This window comes from Scyliorhinus canicula, chromosome 9, assembly GCF_902713615.1.
Source record: "Scyliorhinus canicula chromosome 9, sScyCan1.1, whole genome shotgun sequence".
NCBI classification, from domain to species: Eukaryota; Metazoa; Chordata; class Chondrichthyes; order Carcharhiniformes; family Scyliorhinidae; genus Scyliorhinus; species Scyliorhinus canicula.
The window spans coordinates 33,822,423-33,841,974 of NC_052154.1; the positions used below are offsets into that span (position 1 = coordinate 33,822,423).

General features: G+C 48.2%; 1 protein-coding gene across 3 annotated transcripts in view; it reads left to right on the forward strand.

Annotated features, from left to right (window-relative positions):
- cpne7 (copine VII) overlaps positions 1-19,552 on the forward strand; it is a 215,499-nt gene that overhangs the window by 130,804 nt on the left and 65,143 nt on the right. For all 3 annotated transcript variants that reach the window (XM_038806484.1, XM_038806483.1, XM_038806486.1), the window contains one exon: positions 12,156-12,254. In XM_038806484.1, the coding sequence (XP_038662412.1) occupies positions 12,156-12,254 (99 nt within the window). The remainder of the gene's footprint in view (positions 1-12,155; positions 12,255-19,552) is intronic.

The window sequence follows — 19,552 nt, forward strand, 5'->3', positions numbered from 1 at the left end:
AACGGACAGGCCCCTTGCCAGAATTAAGTTTGCCTTCCAAATTAAATTCCCTGCCAGCGGGATTCTTCAATGTTCAGTGTTACTACTGTATCTAAGGGGCATGCAGCTGGAGAGCTTTAATGACTTTGGAGGTCTGTAGGTGTTACTTTCTCTTTCTTGGGCTCATCGCATAACTTCACTTGAGTGCCGCTGGCAAACGCTGCTCCAAGGCTGGACAAGAGAGGCAGGCGAAGGCTGGAAGGTGGGGGCAGGGTGGAGTGAAGGCTGGACAGGAGAATCAAGCTTACAGGGTAAGAGTGGGGAGTGTGATTGGGGAAGGGTAAGCAAAATATCCGGGGGGGGGGGGGGGGGGGGGTGCATGCGTCTTTAGAGAGTGGTGTCGGAGCTGGGGTCCTGGGGGTAAAACTCAGGATATTGGTGACAGGAGGCACATGTCACTGTCAGAGGGGGGAAATGAGACATGAAAAGGTGGCAGGTCCTGGGAAAGAGTCTAGCAGGTCACGGCCTCATTGGGGGATAGTCGAGGAGAGGGACTAGACAGGTGGCTCAGATAATGGGAGGGGGCAATGTCAGAGTGGGCATGGAGACAGTACGGGTGTCAGCTCCGAGTGCAGGGAAGGCATCTGGAGACGTATTGTGATTTGCTCCAAGGTAATTCGGGGGGAGAACACTTCGGTCAAAGAAAAATGTCTCCATTCACATTCATGCATGAAATGGAGGAACACCATCTCTGATCCTTCACATTGTTCTTTACCTGGAAGGGGTGGGGTGAGGATGCCATGTCTAGATAGAGGCCTGGTGAAGGGCTTTATCACTGTCTTACTAGATTTCAGATTGAGGGAAACCCATAAAGGACGTGCTCAGTAAATGTATCACTTCAATTCATTCACCCATCCACTGAAGTGTCGATGATGCAGCCTGCGGGCAACCCTGCCTTGGTAACGGCTTTCATCACCATGAGGAGAAGGAGGGCCGCTTACCGGTTGGCACAGGGCCAGGACAAGCAGCAAGAGGCAGTGGGGTCTCTATAAAGCCAAGAGGCTAGCAAATGTAGGACACTGCAATGGTGAGCATTGGCACATCTATGGGTGCATTGCAGAGGGGGGGGGGGGGGGGTTAATGTGGAGCTCCTGACCTGCAATAAATAAATGTATGCCCGGGTGACATTTAAGACGTTTAAATATGGCGCAGAACCTTCAAGCCCATGAGGTAATGGTGGAGCGGGCGGCTTCCTGCCAGCACTGTCATCACAACGTATTCCTTGCGGATGCATAATTAATGTGCTGAAAAGTGGAGGATCGCATGTGTTCACCTGCCTGCCATCTACTGGGACTGATGCCAGGTATCCTGCCCACCATCTAACAGGACTGATGCCAGGTATCCTGCCCACCATCTAACAGGACTGATGCCAGCTATCCTGCCACTGGACTTGCGCTGAATTTTCCATTCTCGGGACTAAAGTGGTGGCGAGCGGGAAAGGCTCCGTGGCTGCTGGCAGTTGGTGTGATGGTTTGCTGCACTAGATCATTAGCTCATTATGTGTTCATAAATATGCAGCATGTCATGTCTAATGGTGGGGCAGGCTGGGATTCATCTGCCCTGCCATTACCTCAGTATGCCATATTTCCAGGCACCATATTTAAATGGCACCCGACACACATTCACTCTCTGCAGCCCAGGACCTGTCATGGTGAGTGATATCCAATAGAAGAGACAAGTGCTGTGCCCCAAAGTTCACCGACAAGGCACTGGCGGCACCGTTCCAAGCAGTCAAGGACTGGTGGGAGATCCTTTCCCCCTGGTGATAGGAGCTGAGACCAACCTCACCACCAAGGCTTGGGAGCAGGTCGCCAGAGCGATGGGTGCCTGTGCTCCTCATCAGAGGATCTCTCTCCAGTGCAAGAAAAGAATGAATGATCTCATCGGCTCTGTCAGGATAAGATAACCTTCTCCTCAACCTCAATTCGCACTCTCATTAGGCCATCGGGCATTTACAGCGTTACAGTCCACAGAGATCTCACAAACTTCCAGCACAAGGGGCATCACTGCTGATTCTCTCACAAACGCTTTGACATTTTCATCTATTGTCACATTCTGCACAAGGTGCGTCTTCCACCCTTACATAGGTCCAAGCAGCACACGTATAGAAGTCAGACAAACATGTCCATCCTGCTCACCAGTCTGTCCATCTTTATGCTGGAATAGATCGCTCACAACAGCAGGGGGCGGGGGGATAGATTCCAGAGCTCAGGCCACTCGCTCCCTTTGAAGAGAAGACAGTAGAGCTGGCTGATGAGGGAGGGACATCTGAAATGCCTGCTAGAGGGCAATGACGATGTGAGATCAGAGGTGTGTATCAAATCTCCAGATGCCAGACTGTTAGCTGGGAAGGTGCCCTTCTGCACCTGAAGGTGTGGCTCGCCTGGCTTGCTAAAATCCCAGGGACAGCTCTCCGATGGGCAATCTACATGGTTCTCTGAGAATGCCACTAATGTGCCTGATTTGCATGTGGACATTGGAGATTTCTGGGATGAAAAGGTAGAGGCCTCACATGTAATCAAAGTTCAGCAGGCTGTTTATTATCAAGAAGTAACTAATTACTGCCGAAATGCTGTGCCTGCATTCTCAGGCCTACAGATGCAAAGGTGACGCTATCTGGGATGTTGGAATACTCTAGACAAAGGCACAGTCATGAGTGTTTGTTGGTCATCAGACAACTGTTGGAAGATCTCGCACGGCACAAAAAGATGACTTAACCCATAGGCTTGCATCCATCGCTGCGTTCTAAAGAATGATCTCATGTTATGGACTCTATTTGATGATGATGCTCGAACACTCATCTTGCATGAGACATTGTCTTTGGAGAGATCCCACAGTCTGGATTCAGATTAGACTTCACATCAAAGCTGATTGTTCTCTTCGAGGTTCCTAATAACAACCAGGCATACTGCCAGTACAGTGAGGTTTGCTGTGTTACCCTTGCCTATTGAAGGCTGTTGTGGTCGCGAGGCCCATTTAAGGGGGCAGGCCTCACGGATCACGTGACCGGCTCACGGCCAATTGGACGGGAGCGGTGTAACTCCTCTCTTGGGGTGCTTCCACTAGATGTTTTCTATCGAAACCACAATACCCGGCGTCTCCTCAGGTACTGGTCACTCAGCTTCATCTGTTTCCATGGGGATGACAGACTTGCCTGTTACAGGCTGGCTCGGTACTTTGTTGCTTGAAAATGAAAAAAATAAATGAAATGAAAATCGCTTATTGTCACGAGTAGGCTTCAATGAAGTTACTGTGAAAAGCCCCTAGTCACCACATCCCACCGCCTGTCCGGGGAGACTGGTACGGGAATTGAACCGTGCTGCTGACCTGCTTTCAAAGCCAGCGCTTTAGCTCAATGAGCTAAACCAGCCCCTTGCTTACATAGTCACCAATGTTTCCTGCTGGCAAAATGGTTTCATGTGGCAGCTCTGGGTGCTGGACATCTCTCATCCTCATAAATGGTCTGCAGGCTTCCAAGTGATTCTTCCTAGTACATCCACTTCAGAAGACAAAGGTCCAGTTTTTCATACAATTCCTGGGACACAACTCAAGCCGTTTCCAAAGCTTCTGACACACCTGGCTCCCTCCACTAAAAACAGCCTTGTTGATTTGCCCGAATCATGATTTTTCTTCAGACTGCACTGACTGGCCTCGAACCTCCCCGGCAAATTCAAAAACACCATGCTTAGTCTGGTCCTAAGACGTCGGCCCATCACCAACTCTGCCTCCGTCACTCCCGTCGCAGAGTGCGGAGTGATTCTATAGCCCAGAAGGCATTTTGAGATTCTAGTTTTCAGGGTCACCCCTGACTGCTTCTAAAGGCCCATCTTGAAGGCTTGGGCCGCTCGTTTAGTCAGTACATTGGATGTTGGGTGGTAAGGCAGCATCCAGATTTGCTTGATAGCATTTAAGGAGATGAAATTTTGAAATTCAGCACTGGTGAAAGCTGTCCCATTATCCGACACTACGACTTCCTGCATCACGTGGATAAAAAAGCATACATGTGATTTATCAATTGTCGCATGCGACGTCGTAGATTTCATTTCAAACATTTCCGTCACTTTGGCTATCACGGAGCAAAAACATTTTGCCCAAGAACGGCCCCATATAATTGATATGAACCCATACCCATGGCCATTCCCAAAGGTACAGTGGGGCGGTAGGAGGCAACCTTTATTGCATTTGGAACTATTCTCAACACTTCACCAGGCCCTCAATGTCGGCATTGATGGGGGGGCCACCATACATAGCCCCTGGTGAGCATCTTCAACATAGATATACTTGGATGGACACCGTGAAATTCAGATAGGAAGGACAGTATGGTAGTGTAGTGGTTAGCACTGCTGCCTCACAGCACCGAGGACCCAGGTTCGATCCCGGCCCCGGGTCACTGTCCGTGTGGAATTTGCACATTGTCTGCGTGTCTGTGTGGGCGTCACCCCCACAACCCAAAGATGTGTAGGGTAGGCGGATTGGCCAAGCTAAATTGCCCCTTAATTGGAAACATTGGGCACTCTAAATGTTTTTAAAAAGCAATTAATCCAGATAGGAGAACCTCCCTTCCTTATATGGGAATGACTACCAAAGTACGATGCCAACTTTGCAAACTAATTCATCCTTTTGTATATAGTATGGTTTCACCACTTCAGAAACTGGCTCACTGGTCTAACCCCTTAATACCCCGTGCCTCACTGGTCTAACCCCTTAATACCCCGTGCCTCACTGGTCTAACCCCTTAATACCCCGTGCCTCACTGGTCTAACCCCTTAATACCCTGAGCCTCACTGGTCTAACCCCTTAATACCCTGAGCCTCACTGGTCTAACCCCTTAATACCCCGTGCCTCACTGGTCTAACCTCTTAATACCCCGTGCCTCACTGGTCTAACCCCTTAATACCCCGTGCCTCACTGGTCTAACCCCTTAATACCCCGTGCCTCACTGGTCTAACCCCTTAATACCCCATGCCTCACTGGTCTAACCCCTTAATACCCTGAGCCTCACTGGTCTAACCCCTTAATACCCCGTGCCTCACTGGTCTAACCCCTTAATACCCCGTGCCTCACTGGTCTAACCCCTTAATACCCCGTGCCTCACTGGTCTAACCCCTTAATACCCCGTGCCTCACTGGTCTAACCCCTTAATACCCCGTGCCTCACTTTGGAAACAGCGGCAGATGGATTCTCTGTCCCTGAGACAATATGTTGATGTCGGGGGCTGGATTCATGGAGTTCCGCGATAGCAAACTGGCGCCGCTACTGGACTGATTCAGCGACTGCTAAGGGGCTAGCACTGGCGCCACGTGTAACACAATCGATTCCAATGAGAAATGGTGTGAGATTCAGTTTTACGATTGATACTCAGGAAGCTGACAAGCTGCATATACACACTGCACTCCCCACACACACACTGTCCCAGCCAACAAGATGGCAGCACGTCACGCAGTGCCAAGATTCGCAGATGCCGAGCTCGAGGAACGTCACCACCCCGCCACCCGCGGAGAAGGCTGCCCATAACCACCAGGAGCAAGAGAACACAGGAGGGGAGCACCGGACCTGCAGCCCCGCACCACAGCTGAGCAGAGGACTATGGACGTGGTCGGCGGTCCAGAGGAATGGGAGGTCACTGGGGTGGTCGGCCTCAGGCGAGACCCCGCTGAGTTCCGGTTCCCGATGCCATGTGTGTCAGCCCCTATCCCCACACCACCCTCACCCCCACACCACACTCACCGCCAACCTCACCCCCACCCTCCGATCTGCTAGTAAAATGATGGTTCTCAGGTCTTACTGTGAGATCAGCTTCCAGCTTGTCACCCCCCGGCCCCTGCCCCACCTTCCCTGTTCCTCCCATTTTGCTGGAGGAGCAATATGTGCAGACTTTCCCACCTTCGATCACTCTCCTTCCTCTACTTCTAATCTTGGATCCCGTTGTGATTGTTGATATCGCTGTCCTAGCCCCTGAACTGTTTGATCTTGATGTCCCGATGCCGCATGCTGACCTGACCCTTTTCCATCTTGATGATCTAAGCGCAGTGACGTTCTGAGACCAACCCCTCCCGTCATGAGGCAGTTGAGTGCCCCCCACTCTATTACCTTTTCCCCAGCTACAGGTCACTCTACCAATCCAACAATCGCCAGCACTAACATGCGTCAGGGACTGAGCAGGCCCTGAACACCATGGTGGGCCCGATTGACACTGGATGGCCCTTCCCCTCTCTGCACTGGGCCCAGGCCAAGTTCATGAAGCAAAGCTCTCTAAATTGGTGCGCTATTGCCCAGGATTGTGTATGCTTTCTGGTGTCGACTAACTACTCACTACCCCCACCCACCCCTCCCACCCCATCCCATCCACTACCACCCCAGTCATTTGTGTCTGTGCACTCTTCACCAGTAATCGCCGCTGACTCATGTGTCTCTTGTTCACTCTCCCCAGTCGCAGTAATGTTCCCCTGGCCACCCTTCCCCTGGGGTTTGGTCAACCTCCTCATGTGCCATTACCTTCCAGCTCTTTCCCTTGCCCCTGTCTTGTCTCAGGGGTCAGAGCAGTGTCTTGTCTCAGAAGTGGGAGCAGTGATGTGTGCCGCGCAGTGAAATGTAGGTGAATTCTGCGCTTACAAACATCAAGGTCACGAATGAAGTGCAGTTCGCCAGGTGTACGTCACTTATATCCAGTCATGGTTCACACTGGTCTAATTTCATGCTGGCGTGCCATTTATACTGGAAAGGGGGCATGATTCCATCAAGCTGGATCTTTAATGAGTGTTCATGATATTCAAATGAATATAAATGTGTTTTGCTGACATGGTGCGGCAGGCTACCCAACTGGGCATGAAAGCCATTCGCAGAAAAGTTAAAATTATTTTCATGCCGGTGGCAAACTGACTTTTGGCCACAGTCCCAATTTTCCAGTCCCGCCCGCCCCTGGCTGGACTGGGAAATCCCACCCTTATTCTCCGCGACGGATAATTCTGTCCAATGGTCAGTATTATTCCTTTTTGCACTTTTCAGTATTTCCCTGGCTTTTGTTGAAGTGGGGTTGTTGAATAAAGTTGGATTTGTTCTCTACTGGTTCTACCTCTTGGAATCCACATAATTTTCTTTCATCATTAGGCCTGCCTCATTGTAATTGTATCCAAAAAGTTTGAATAGGTGGAATTCAGAGTGATGATCATCTGTGCAAATTCCCACATTTCCTTTGGTCTATAGTCATTAAGCTGAACAGCTGCTACCAAAACACTCCACTTGTCACACTGACCTTTTACCGAGCCAGATAAAACAGCAAAGTCTTAATTGGCAACTAGCTAGTCCTAACAACGTATAAAGCACTCCGACCTCTTTCCCTGCCTGAAAACCTTTAGCTGGAGGCAGCAAGGATATTTTCTCCAAGCCCTTGTTAAATATGCAGATCGTGCTGCAATTGCATCACTGGGGCTTGATCTGCCATTTTAATCCGAGGCTTAAGCGGGGGAACAGTAATAACTTCAATGCCAGACCAAACCTGTCAGAAACAGCAGCCACAAAAGGTCCAACAGGATCATCTGAAAATGCTTTTACTTGAAATAAACACAGAAAATGCTGGAAAGACTCAGCAGGTCTGGCAGCTTCTGTGGAGAGAGAAACAGCGGTTAACGTTTCAAGTCCGTCTGATTCTTCACCAGAGCTGAAGAAGAGGAGAAATGCGATGGATTGTAGTCAGGCAGCCGATTCTGCCAGTTTCTCAGCTGTTTTGATCTGTTGCTGATATTACAAGCATGCAGATTACTCATTCCATCCACATTTAATTTTCTTCATCCAAATCCTTTATTTTCCTCCCGAAATGCATCACTTCACATTCCTCTGCATTAAATGTCACCTGATGTCAGCCTTTCCTTCTGAAGACATCTACAATACTCTTCATAATTAACCACGTTCCCTGTTTTGGACTTACCTGAGGGGAGATGGTGGCAGAGTGGTGTTGTCGCTGGACTTGGAATGCTCTGAAGTCCTGGGTTCGAATCCCATCAGGGAGGATGAAGGGAATGTAAATTTGGTACAAATCTGGAGCTAAAAACCTTGTAATTGTTGTAAAATCCCAACTGTTTCACTAAAATCCCTCATGGGAAGAAATCTGACTCTTAACTGCCCTCTGAGTAGCCAGCCACTCAGTTCAAGGGTAATTAGAGATGGGCAATAAATGTTGGCCACATCCCATGAATGAATAAAAAAGAAAAGCTGCTAATTTTGACATTGTGCCCCATGTTGCGCCCTGATGTCTGACCATGGACAATGATCCCAATCCTGGGGAACATCACTCCAGTTCCCAATCATGCTACGATGATGTCTTAAATTCATCACCAAACCTCCGATGCAGCAACAAATTTTTAATTAATAAATTCTGATATTTCTACAAAGAACCCTTTGAATTCAACAAGACAAGAAAAAAATAAAAGAACAGCGAAAAACAATGCAGCACACAGAAATCTAAAGCTGGAAAGAAATGAAGTAAAATTGATTCTGAATGTAACAAAACAGTATAAAATATATATAGGGGCAGCAGGGTAGCATGGTGGTTAGCATAAATGCTTCACAGCTCCAGGGTCCCAGGTTCGATTCCCGGCTGGGTCACTGTCTGTGTGGAGTCTGCACGTCCTCCCCCTGTGTGCGTGGGTTTCCTCCGGGTGCTCCGGTTTCCTCCCACAGTCCAAAGATGTGCGGGTTAGGTGGATTGGCCATGCTAAATTGCCCGTAGTGTCCTAATAAAAGTAAGGTTAAGGGAGGGTTGTTGGGTTACGGGTATAGGGTGGATATGTGGGTTTGAGTAGGGTGATCATGGCTCGGCACAACATTGAGGGCCGAAGGGCCTGTTCTGTGCTGTACTGTTCTATGTTCTATGTTCTATGTTCTATATATACATACACTCAAGTGAAACATGACAAGGGGAAATGGGAATAGTTTTCTTGTGTTTCCAGATTAGTCTTGGGCCGTCTGTTAGTAAATTTCGATAAACCTAGATTTTCATCCTCGAAGTGGGTAGTGGAAGTTGTTAAAATGCCCAGCTCAGCCCCCCTGCCTTGGGTCAGTGGTAGCCACAGGGGCTGCTTGTTGTCACGACGGGCTGTTTAAAAGGCCCACCCCCGGTGCTGTGGGACCTTGGCCTAGTTAAAATAAAAATATAAAGCCCTTATCCCTCACAACCCCTCACCCCCACACATTACTAGTGCCTCTTCACCCTACCCATCCACTATGGTACCTCATTCCACTTATGTTAAGATATGTCCACACAACCCCCCCCCCCCCCCCCCCCCCCCCCAATGGCCCTTCATATATTTCAATAGATTAATACATTTCTGGGCATTAGCTAAGCCTCATTTTGTATTCTTGGTCATGAGCCCAGGTATCCATTAGAGTACTAAAACACCTGAGCCCCAGGGAAAACATTGCTTGCATGACAGCTCTAGCTCCCTGTTCCCTGCTGTCAGTTGCACAATGTTTATTTGCACAAGATTAAGAGGTGCAAGTGCTTGCGGTTTCAGCTATTGAAACTTTAAAGACATTTTTATTGCCCTGCAGTAAAACAACTTTTTTAATCTAGTGGAAAGTTAGAAATGAATGAGTGATTATAAAAGATTATTTTACACACCCGACTTTCATTATAAGTTACATTGGATCGATACCATGTATAAGTCGATCAATTGGCATGGAAGTGCCATAGCTTGGCACAGAGAACATGGAGGGGCCATGAGGGCTGTCTGGAGTAGCATATCTTGATGTTTGAGGGCATACCTTGGCATGACAGCACGGGGGCAAAAAGAGGTGGGTGGAGAGGCATGCCTTGACATGGAGAGGACCTTTTGAACTTACCTTTTTAAAGGTCCCCCATGTGCCTATGATTCACAGCATCTCTGAGTTGCCGTGAAATATGACTCAATTAAATCCTGGCCTGACTCCATGAAAACTGCAGAGGACTAGGACATGCCTATCCCCACAATGTAGCTGGTTGGGAGTGCAGGATGGAGGCTTTTTACCTGAAACAGCCTGCACCTTTAAAAGATGCTCCCTAAAATTGGAAACCCCGGTATTAGGGCTCAGGAATCCCAGAATGATTCTCCGCTATCCGGTGGGACGGGCCGTACCGGCTCCGAGGAGTGGCGTGAACCATTCCGGCGTTGGGCCACACGGAAAGTGCACAATCCTCCGCACTTTCAGAGGCTAGGCCGATGCCGGTGAGGTTGGCTCGCGGCAACTGGCACCGAAGGGCCTTTGCTGCCGGCGTGAGCACAGGGGGGTTCATTTCTGCGCCGGCCATGGCGGACTGTTACAGCAGCCGGCCCGGAGGGACAGAGTGCCCCCATGGCACAGGTCCGCCTGCAGATCGGTGGACCCCGATCGTGGGCCAGGCCACCGTGGGAGCCCCAGATCCCCACGCGCCCCCCCCCAAGGACTCCGCATACCGCCGGCAGAGCCAGGTCCCGTTGGTAAGGACCTTGTGTAATTTACGCCGGCGGGACAGGCCGAAAATGGGCAGCCACTCGGCCCATCGCGGAGCGGAGAATCGCCGGGGGGTGGGGGGCACTGCCAGCTGCCCCCGACTGGCGCGATGCGATTCTCGCCCCCGCTGAAAAACCGGCGGCGGAGAATCCGGCAGCCGGCGTCAGGGCGGCGGGGCGGAATTCATGCCACCCCCCGGCAATTCGCGGGCCCAGCGGGGTGTCAGAGAATCTCACCCCAGGTTCTGGTGCCATTGGCGGCATGGTAGCACAGTGGTTAGCACTGTTGCTTTAGAGCGCCAGGGTCCCAGGTTCGATTCCCGGCTTGGGTCACTGTCTGTGAGGAGTCGGCACGTCCTCCCCGTGTCTGCGTGGGTTTCCTCCGGGTGCTCCGGTTTCCTCCCACAAGTCTCAAAAGATGTGCAGTTTGGTGAATTGGAAATTCTGAATTCTCCCTCAGTGTACCTGAGCAGGCGCCGGAGTGTGGCGACTAGGGGATTTTCACAGTAACTTAATTGCAGCGTTAATGTAAGCCGACTTGTGACACTAATAAAGATTATTATTAATAGTTGGCCTGAGTCATCTGGACTCAGTGGAGATCCAGCCCACAATATATGGAATTATAAGGAAAAAAACATTTTGACCAAAAGGAGTAGAATGATCAACGTTATTCTTATAAAAGTGAATTTTTTTTGGAGAAATTTGTTTGCTAGCTCAACACCACAGCTCACGTCAGAGAGTCTTACGGAAGTTGATTTTTTTGAAGTTCACCGTTGTGAATTTCTTCAGGATTCTTGTGATTAGCTGCTGTAACCTGGATGTAAGAGCAATTGAAACTCCTGTTAAAGCCTTTGCAGTCATAGCATGTTGTGGTGCAATCTTTGAATATACCAGATTTAATATCATGAGCACAATTAGCAGGAAATAGCAATATAAGTTAACCAGCAATCCATTCTAGATTCCAACTTCTGCAGGCTTCACATTTCATGTACCAATGTTCAATAATTTCCTTTTTGTCAGCATTACAAATATCTGCTATGCCTTAGTCTATTTAAGTTATTTGTCCAAGATTATTATGGATGCTATTAATTCTCTTTGGGTCCATCACTGGGTCACTTTGTTGAACGTTGGTAATAGATTTTATGGTATTCATTGTAATCTTTGGAAGGTTTATAGGACCTGGGTTCGATTCCCAGCTTGGGTCACTGTCTGTACGGAGTCTGCACATTCTCCCCGTGTCTGCGTGGGTTTCCTCCAGGCGCTTCTCCCACAAGTCCCGAAAGACGTGCTTCTTAGGTGAATTGGACATTCTGAATTCTCCCTCAGTGTATCCGAACAGGTGCCGGAATGTGTCGACTAGGATATTTTCGTAGTAACTTCATCGCAGTGTTAATGTAAACCTACTTGTGACACTAATAAAGATTATTATTGGATTATAAGATTATTATTATTCTGAACTCTACTAATCCCCAACTAGAGCTGCGTCCATTTCATTTCACTGTCCATTTTAAGATGAGATAAATAAGTAGAAATGTATCCAAAACAGCACCCTATATCTAATATATGTTCACCCTATATTTGATATATGTTCACCGATATTTGATATATGTTCACCCTATGTTCAACATATGTTCTGTTTTTCCCCCCCCCCAGTGTTTAATCTGGGATTATGATACTCGTGGAAAACATGATTATATTGGAGAGTTTTACACGACATTTGAGCAAATGCGGAAAGCAATGGGAGAAAACAAGGTGAATGATATTGAGTCGTGAAGTTTTGGAAAGAAGCTAAACAATGATTGATGGTTAATCAGATAAAGAGTCAGTTTTCATGACTGTACTGCAATGTAATTGTATCTAAAAATACTTTATGTAAAACTGCGCCATGAAATTCTGTTGTGTTGAGGGGTAGCATTCAAGTCTTTAAGATCTGCTCCCATGATTGTATCCTCCCAGCCTTGACAGCTGCCACACTCCACTGGCAGCATTTTGTACCCCCCTCCCCCCGTCAGATTCTGAGGTAGGCTAGGGGTGGGGTGGGGAGGGTGGGGAGGGTATGTAGCGCAAAACAGCATGGACCAGATCCTCTCCGGGTTCCCGCACACCCTAATCTGGTAGTAATTTTACGCTAGGATGGGCAGTACCGCAGACGGGAAGTCCCGTCCCCCCCCCCTTGCCCCGGCTAAGTCCCTTCAGTGGCCACTTAAGGGGCCTTTCCCATCTAGCCTCAACGTTTAAGCTGGCAGGTGGATCATAGTTCCAGGGTCAAACAGAAAAATAAAGTAAATTTAATCTCAGGAGGGATGTTGGGGGGTGGGGAGCACTTCCATCAGAAGCCCCCCTTCTGCCCTGGGTGCCCTCCCCTTTAGGTCCACTGATCTATTCGCCAAGGCTCTGATCATCCCCTTTGCGACCTCCCCCAAATGCCTCCTATCCTCCCCACCCTGGGATCCTGCCACTTACTTATCCTTCGGGCCCTGGGACTTAGTACCAGGAAGCTCCCTGCAGTACCTCCTCTGACCACTGTAGTGCTGTGACTGGGGGGCTGGAAATCTGATCGACCAGCAGCTCTACAAGGCAGGACATCCTCCTGAATGATGTGTTACCCACCAACTCTTTGGACTTGGCCTGAAAATTCAGCCCCCCCTGATATTGTGTCTATTAAAATCTGATATCAAAAATGCTCCAAATGGAGACAGAAGGCCATGTAACAATCCCCCCCCCCCCTGCCAAACAACTATGACTCAGATGAGATATTTAGTGCATGACTTGATCTGATCTATGGACTCTGGACCTTTTATTTTATCTTGGACCTCTTGTAGTGCTGGAGGTATCTAGCAATGCCTGTATCTTGCTGGTGGTTATTCCACCGGAATGGGTGTGTAATGACCCCACAATCCAAGAAACTGGACAAGGATTACGGCGAATGAGAGAAATTCATAAGACCATAAGATGTAGGAACAGAATTAGGCCATTCGGCCCATTGAGTCTGCTCCACCATTCAATCATGGCAGATATGTTTCCATCCCCTTCTCCTGCCTTTCCCCATAACCCCTGATCCCCTTAGTAGTCAAGAACCTATCTATCTCTGTCTTAAAGATACTCAGTGACTCGGCCTCCAAAGCCTTCTGCAGCAATGAGTTCCACAGATTCACCACCCTCTGGTTGAAGAAATTCCTCCTCATCTCTATTATAAAGCATCGTCCCTTCAGTCTGAGGCTGTGCCCTCTGGATCTAGTTTATCCTACTAATGGAAACATTGTCTCCACGTTCACTCTATCTAGGCCTCTCAGTATTAAGTAAGTTTCAAGAAGATCCCCCCTCATTCTTTTAAACTCCATCAAGAACAGACCCAAAGTCCGCACGAGCTCCTCATATGAAAAGCTCTTCATTCCCGGGATCATTCTTGTGAACCTCCTGCGGACCCCCTCCAAGGCCAGCACATCCTTCCTTAGATATGGGGTCCAAAGCTGCTCACAATATTCCAAACGGGGCCTGACCCGAGCCTTATACATCCTTGCTCTTGTATTCTAGCCCTCTCGATGTGAAAGCTAACATTGCATTTGCCTTCCTAACTGCCAACTGAACCTGCATGTTAACCTTAAGAGAATCCTGAACTAAGGTCCCTAATTTCTGAAACTTTTTTCCCATTTAGAAAATAGTCTATGTATCTATTCTTCCAACTAAAGTGAATAACCTCACACTTTTCTACATTGTATTCCATCTGCCACTTCTTTGTCCACTCTCCTTGCCTGTCCTGGTCCTTCTGTAACCTCAACTCAACCTGTCCCTCTACATATCTTTGTATCATCTGCAATCTTAGTAAAAATGCCCTCAGTTTCATCTTCCAGCTCATTAATGTAAATCATGAATATCTGTGGTCCCATCACTGACCCCTGTGGAACACCACTAGTCACCAGCTGCCATCTTGAAAACAGCCTCTTCATCCCCACTCTCTGCCTCCTGCCACTCAGCTAATCCTCTGTCCATGCCAGTACCTTGCCCTTAGCACCATGGGCTCTTATCTTATTTTGCAGCCTCCTGTACGGCACTTTGTCAAAGGCCTTCTGGAAATCCAATAGATCACATCCACTGGTTATCCTTTGTCTACCTTCCTCATTACCTCCTCAAAGAACAGATTTGTCAGGCATGACCTCCCCTTGATGAAGCCGTGCTGACTCAGTCCTACTTTATCATGCACTTCCAAGTACTCCGCAATCTCATCTTTAATAATGGATTCTAAAATCTTCCCAATGACCGAAGTCAGGCTAACGGGCCTATAATTTCCAGTCTTCTGCCTCCCTCCCTTTTTAAACAGGGATTAGCCATTTTCAAATCCTCTGGGACCCTCCCTGCCTCCAGTGATTCCTGAATTCAGCCCAGAAACTTCATGGAAGTTTTCATTATTTAGTTACTAATTATTAACAATCCATAAGACTTGCTCCTGTACAAGGTTGATGTTGGCTAATCTACCGTGACCCCTATCTTCGAGCTTGTAATCCAGTGAGTTCTCTCAACTGCTCCAGTTCAGGCCTTCAACACATCCCAGATTTCAAATGCTGCACAATTGGAAGCTGCACCTTCAGCTGGTGAAGCCCTAAGCTGTGAAATTCCCTCCCTAAGTCTCCCTCTCTACTTCCCTCTTCTCCTTTGAAATACCCCTTAAAACCGGCCTTTCATCTGTCCTATTATCTCATTACAGTGTTTGGTGACAAACCTTGTTTGCAAAGCGCCCTGTGAAATGCCTTGCGATATTTTGTAACATTAAAGACGTAATGCAAGCTGTTGTTGTTATTTTGACCTTTTTCTTCTAGTTTTATGTCACATTGCCTCCAGTTTCAGTGTATGGTTTGTGCCAAATAATAGCATTCAAAGGTATTCAGTTTCCTTTGTTGCTTTGTGCTCGTGACCAAGCTCCACATTTGAGATGGCAGAGTGGAGCTGAGTCCCAGCTGTGTTGTAGTAAACCTGCAGCTTTGTTTATGTAGACTCACAGGTTCTTATTTGATATTCAGCCAGAACAATGGAATGGCAGTTCTTGCTATTCTGGGATCAAACACTTTACTTCTTCTTAATTAATTACAGCCTTTCCTCCTAAAGAATGGAATTCCTCAATTGACTCTGTGGGCCATGCAATGTTCCTGGTGTAAAATATTGGCCTCCACGATATTTTCTTTCAAGTACCTAAATTCATGGGCGGGATTCTCCGATAATGGGGCTAAGTGTTGACGGCGTCGTAAACCCCGAAGCGTTTTACAACGGCGTCATCTGGCCGCTAGGAGCAGCGTTCCTGCACCGCACAAGGGGCTAGCACGGCACTGGAATGCTTCACGCGGCCCCAGCTGCTGATACAGGCGCTCGCACGGCCGGCACGTGTCCGTGCATGCGTGTGGTTTGCCGTCTCCGCGCCGGCCCCTGGACAACATGGCGGAGCCCTATAGGGGCCCGGCGCGGAGGAACATAGGCACCCCCCTGAATTAGCACGGCCACCTATTGGTACCTCCGATCGCAGGCTTGGCCACCATGGAGGCCCCCCCCTCCCCGGTGTCGGATCCCCCCTTGCCCCCACCAGGATCACCCCCACAGCTAGAACGCTGAGGTTCCGCTGGGTAGGTCCGCACATGAACGACGTCAGTGGGACTCGGCCGAACTCGGCGGGCATTTCGCCCGTTGAGCGTGGAGAATCGGCGGGGGGGGGGGGGGGGGGCGTGGCGTTGGGCGACCCCCAACCGGTGCCACGGCGACCATACCAGCACCATTGGCGCCGATTCTCTGGTCCCCAGAGAATCAATGGCCCAGTGTCGGAGCGGCGTCGCGGGACTCGCGCCGCCCCCGGCGATTTTCTGACCCGGCACGGGATCGGGATATCCCGCTCCATGTTTTTTATCGAGTGCAGTATTAAGAACAAAGAACAATGCAGCACAGGAACAGGCCCATTCACCCCCCAAGCCTGTACCAGTCATGATACCAACCTTTGCCAAAACCCTCAGCACTTCATTGTGCCGTATCCCTCGATACCCATCCTATCCATGTATTTATCAAGATGCCTTTTGAACACTGTTAATATATCTGCTTCCACAACCTCCCCTGGCAACACGTTCCAGGTGCTCACCACCGTCTGCCTCGCATATCTCCTCTAAACTTTGTCCCACGGACCTTAAACCTATGCCCCCTGGTGACTGACCCCTCCACTCTATCCATGCCCCTCATAATCTTGTAGACCTCTATCAGGTCACCCCTCAACCTCTATCTTTCTAATGAAAACTGTCTGAGTCTATTCAGCCTCTCCACATAGCTAACACCCTCCAGACCAGGCAACATGTTGGTAAACCTCCTCTGCACCCTCTCCAAAGCCTCCGCATCCTTCTGGTAGTGTGGCGACCAGAATTGTGTGCAATGTTCCAAGTGCAGCCTTACCAAGTTTCTATACAACTGTAACATGACTTACCAGTTTTTATATTCGATGCCCTGTCCAATGAAGGCAAGCATTCCGTATGTTTTCTTGACTACCTTGTCCACTTGTGTTGCCACCTTCAAAGATCTGTGGACCTGCACACCCACATCTCTCTGACTTTCCATATTCCTAAGAGTTTTACCATTTATGGTACATTTCCCCTCTATGTTAGACCTCCTTTACCTCACATTTGTCCGGATTAAACTCCATTTGCTATTTCTCTGCCCAATTCTCCAACCTATCCATGTCTTGTATCCTCTGACAATCCTCAACACTATCTGCCGCACCACCAACCTTGGTGTCATCCACGAACTTACTAATCTGACCGGCTACATTTTCCTCCAAATTGTTTATGTACACTACAAACAACAGAAGCCCAAGCACCGATCCCTGTGGAACACCACTAGTCACCACCTTCCATTAGGAAAAACACCCTTCTACTGCTACCCTTTGCCTTCTGTGACCGAGCCAGTTCTATATCCATCTTACCACCTCACCTCTGATCCCGTGTGACTTCACCTTTTGTACCAGTCTGCCACGAGGCACCTTGTCAAAGGCTTTACTGAAGCCCAGGTAAACAACATCAACCGCCCTCCTCTCATCAATCATCTTTGTCACCTACTCAAAAAACTCAATCAAGTTAGTGAGGCATGACCTCCACTTCACAAAACCATGATGTCTATCACTTCTGAGTCCATTTGTTTCCAAATGGATATAAATCCTGTCCCTGAGAGTTCTTTCCAATAATTTACCGGCTACCACGTGAGGCTCATCGGCCTATAGTTTCCTGGATTATCTCTGCTACCTTTCTTAAACAGAGGTACCACATTAGCTATTCTCCACTCCTCTGGGACCTCACCAGTAGCCAATGAGGATATAAAGATGTCAGTCAGGCCCCAGCAATTTCCTCCCTTGCTTCCCTCAATATTCTGGGGTAAATCCCATCCGGCCCAGGAGACATATCAACACTAAGGTAGACATATCTACCCTAATATATTTTAAAAGACCCAATATCTCCTCCTTTTTGATGTTAACATGATCCAGACTATCCACACACCCTACCCAAGAACCATCTTCCACAAAGTTCCTTTCTTTGGTGAACACTGATACAAAGTACTCATTTAGTACATCACCCATTTCCTCTGGCTCAACACATAGGTTCCCCCCACTGTCCTGAAATGGTTCAATTTTTTCCCTGGCCACCCTCTTGCTTTTTATATATGAATAAAAAGCTTTGCGATTCACCTTAATCCTACTTGCCAAGGGCTTTTCATGACCCCTCCTAGCCCGCCTAATTTCCCGCTTCAGTACCTTCCTACTTTCTTTATACTCCTCAAAGGTTTTGATTGTTCCCACCCTTCTAGACCGTACTAAAGTCTCCTTTTTCTTTTTGACAATGTTCACAATATCCCTCGTTATCCAAGGCTCCCTAAACTTCCCATACTCATCTTTCAATCTCTCAGGAACGTGACTTTCCTGAATCCTAACCATCTGTCGCTTGAAAGACTCCCACATCTCAGATGTTGATTTACTATCCAACAGCCGCATCCAATCCAAATTCTTTAATTCCTGTCTAATGTTATCGTAATTTGCCTTTCCCAGTTTAGTACCTTAACGTGAGGGTTACCCTCATCCCTGTCCAGAAGTACCCAAAAATTTATAGGACTGTGGTCACTACTCCCAAAATGTTCCCCAACTGAAACCTCAACCACTTGTCCAGGCTCATTTCCCAATAACAGATCCAGTACTGCCCCTTCCCTACTTGGACTATCTACATATTGCATTAAGAAGGCTTCCTGGATACACTTTACAAATTCTGCCCCATCCAAACCTCTAGCACGAAGTGAGTCCCAGTCAACATAGGGGAAATTTTTTTATTTTTTTTTTAACATAGGGGAAATTAAAATCCCCTACCACAACAACCCTGTTACTTTTGCACCTATCCAAAATGTCTCTACCTATCTGCTCCTCTATCCCTCACTGGCAGTTGGGGGACTGTAATGAAAACTCAACATTGTGCTTGCCCCCTTCCTGTTCCTGAGTTCTACCCAGATTGCCTCATTGTATGAACCCTCTAAAGTTTCCTCCCACAGTATGGCTATAATATTCTCCTTCACCAGTAATGCTACTCCCCCATCCCTTTTACATCCCTCTCTATCTCTTCTGAAGCATCTATATCTACCAACATTCAGCTGCCAATCCTGCTGTTCCTTTAACCATTTTTCTGGGACAGCCACAACATTGTAATTCCAAGCACTAATAAGTGCTCTAAGTTCATCTGCATTACCCGCTATACTTCTGCCGTTGAAACAAATACACTTCAAAGCATTGCGTTTGAGCAGACAGGGTGATGTTGTTCTCTTATTTTTGTTCTCTATTTCCCCTTCAGTTATTACACCTTCTATGCTAGCGTCTGGTTTTCACCCCCTTGTTTAAATCCTCCCGAGTGATTCTAGCAAACCTCCCAGCCAGGATATTGGTGCCCCTCCAGTTTAGATGCAACCTGTCCTTCTTATACAGGTCACACCTACCCCGGAAGAGATCTCAGTGGTCAGAAATCTGAAACCTTACTTCCTACTCCACCAGTTTAGCCATG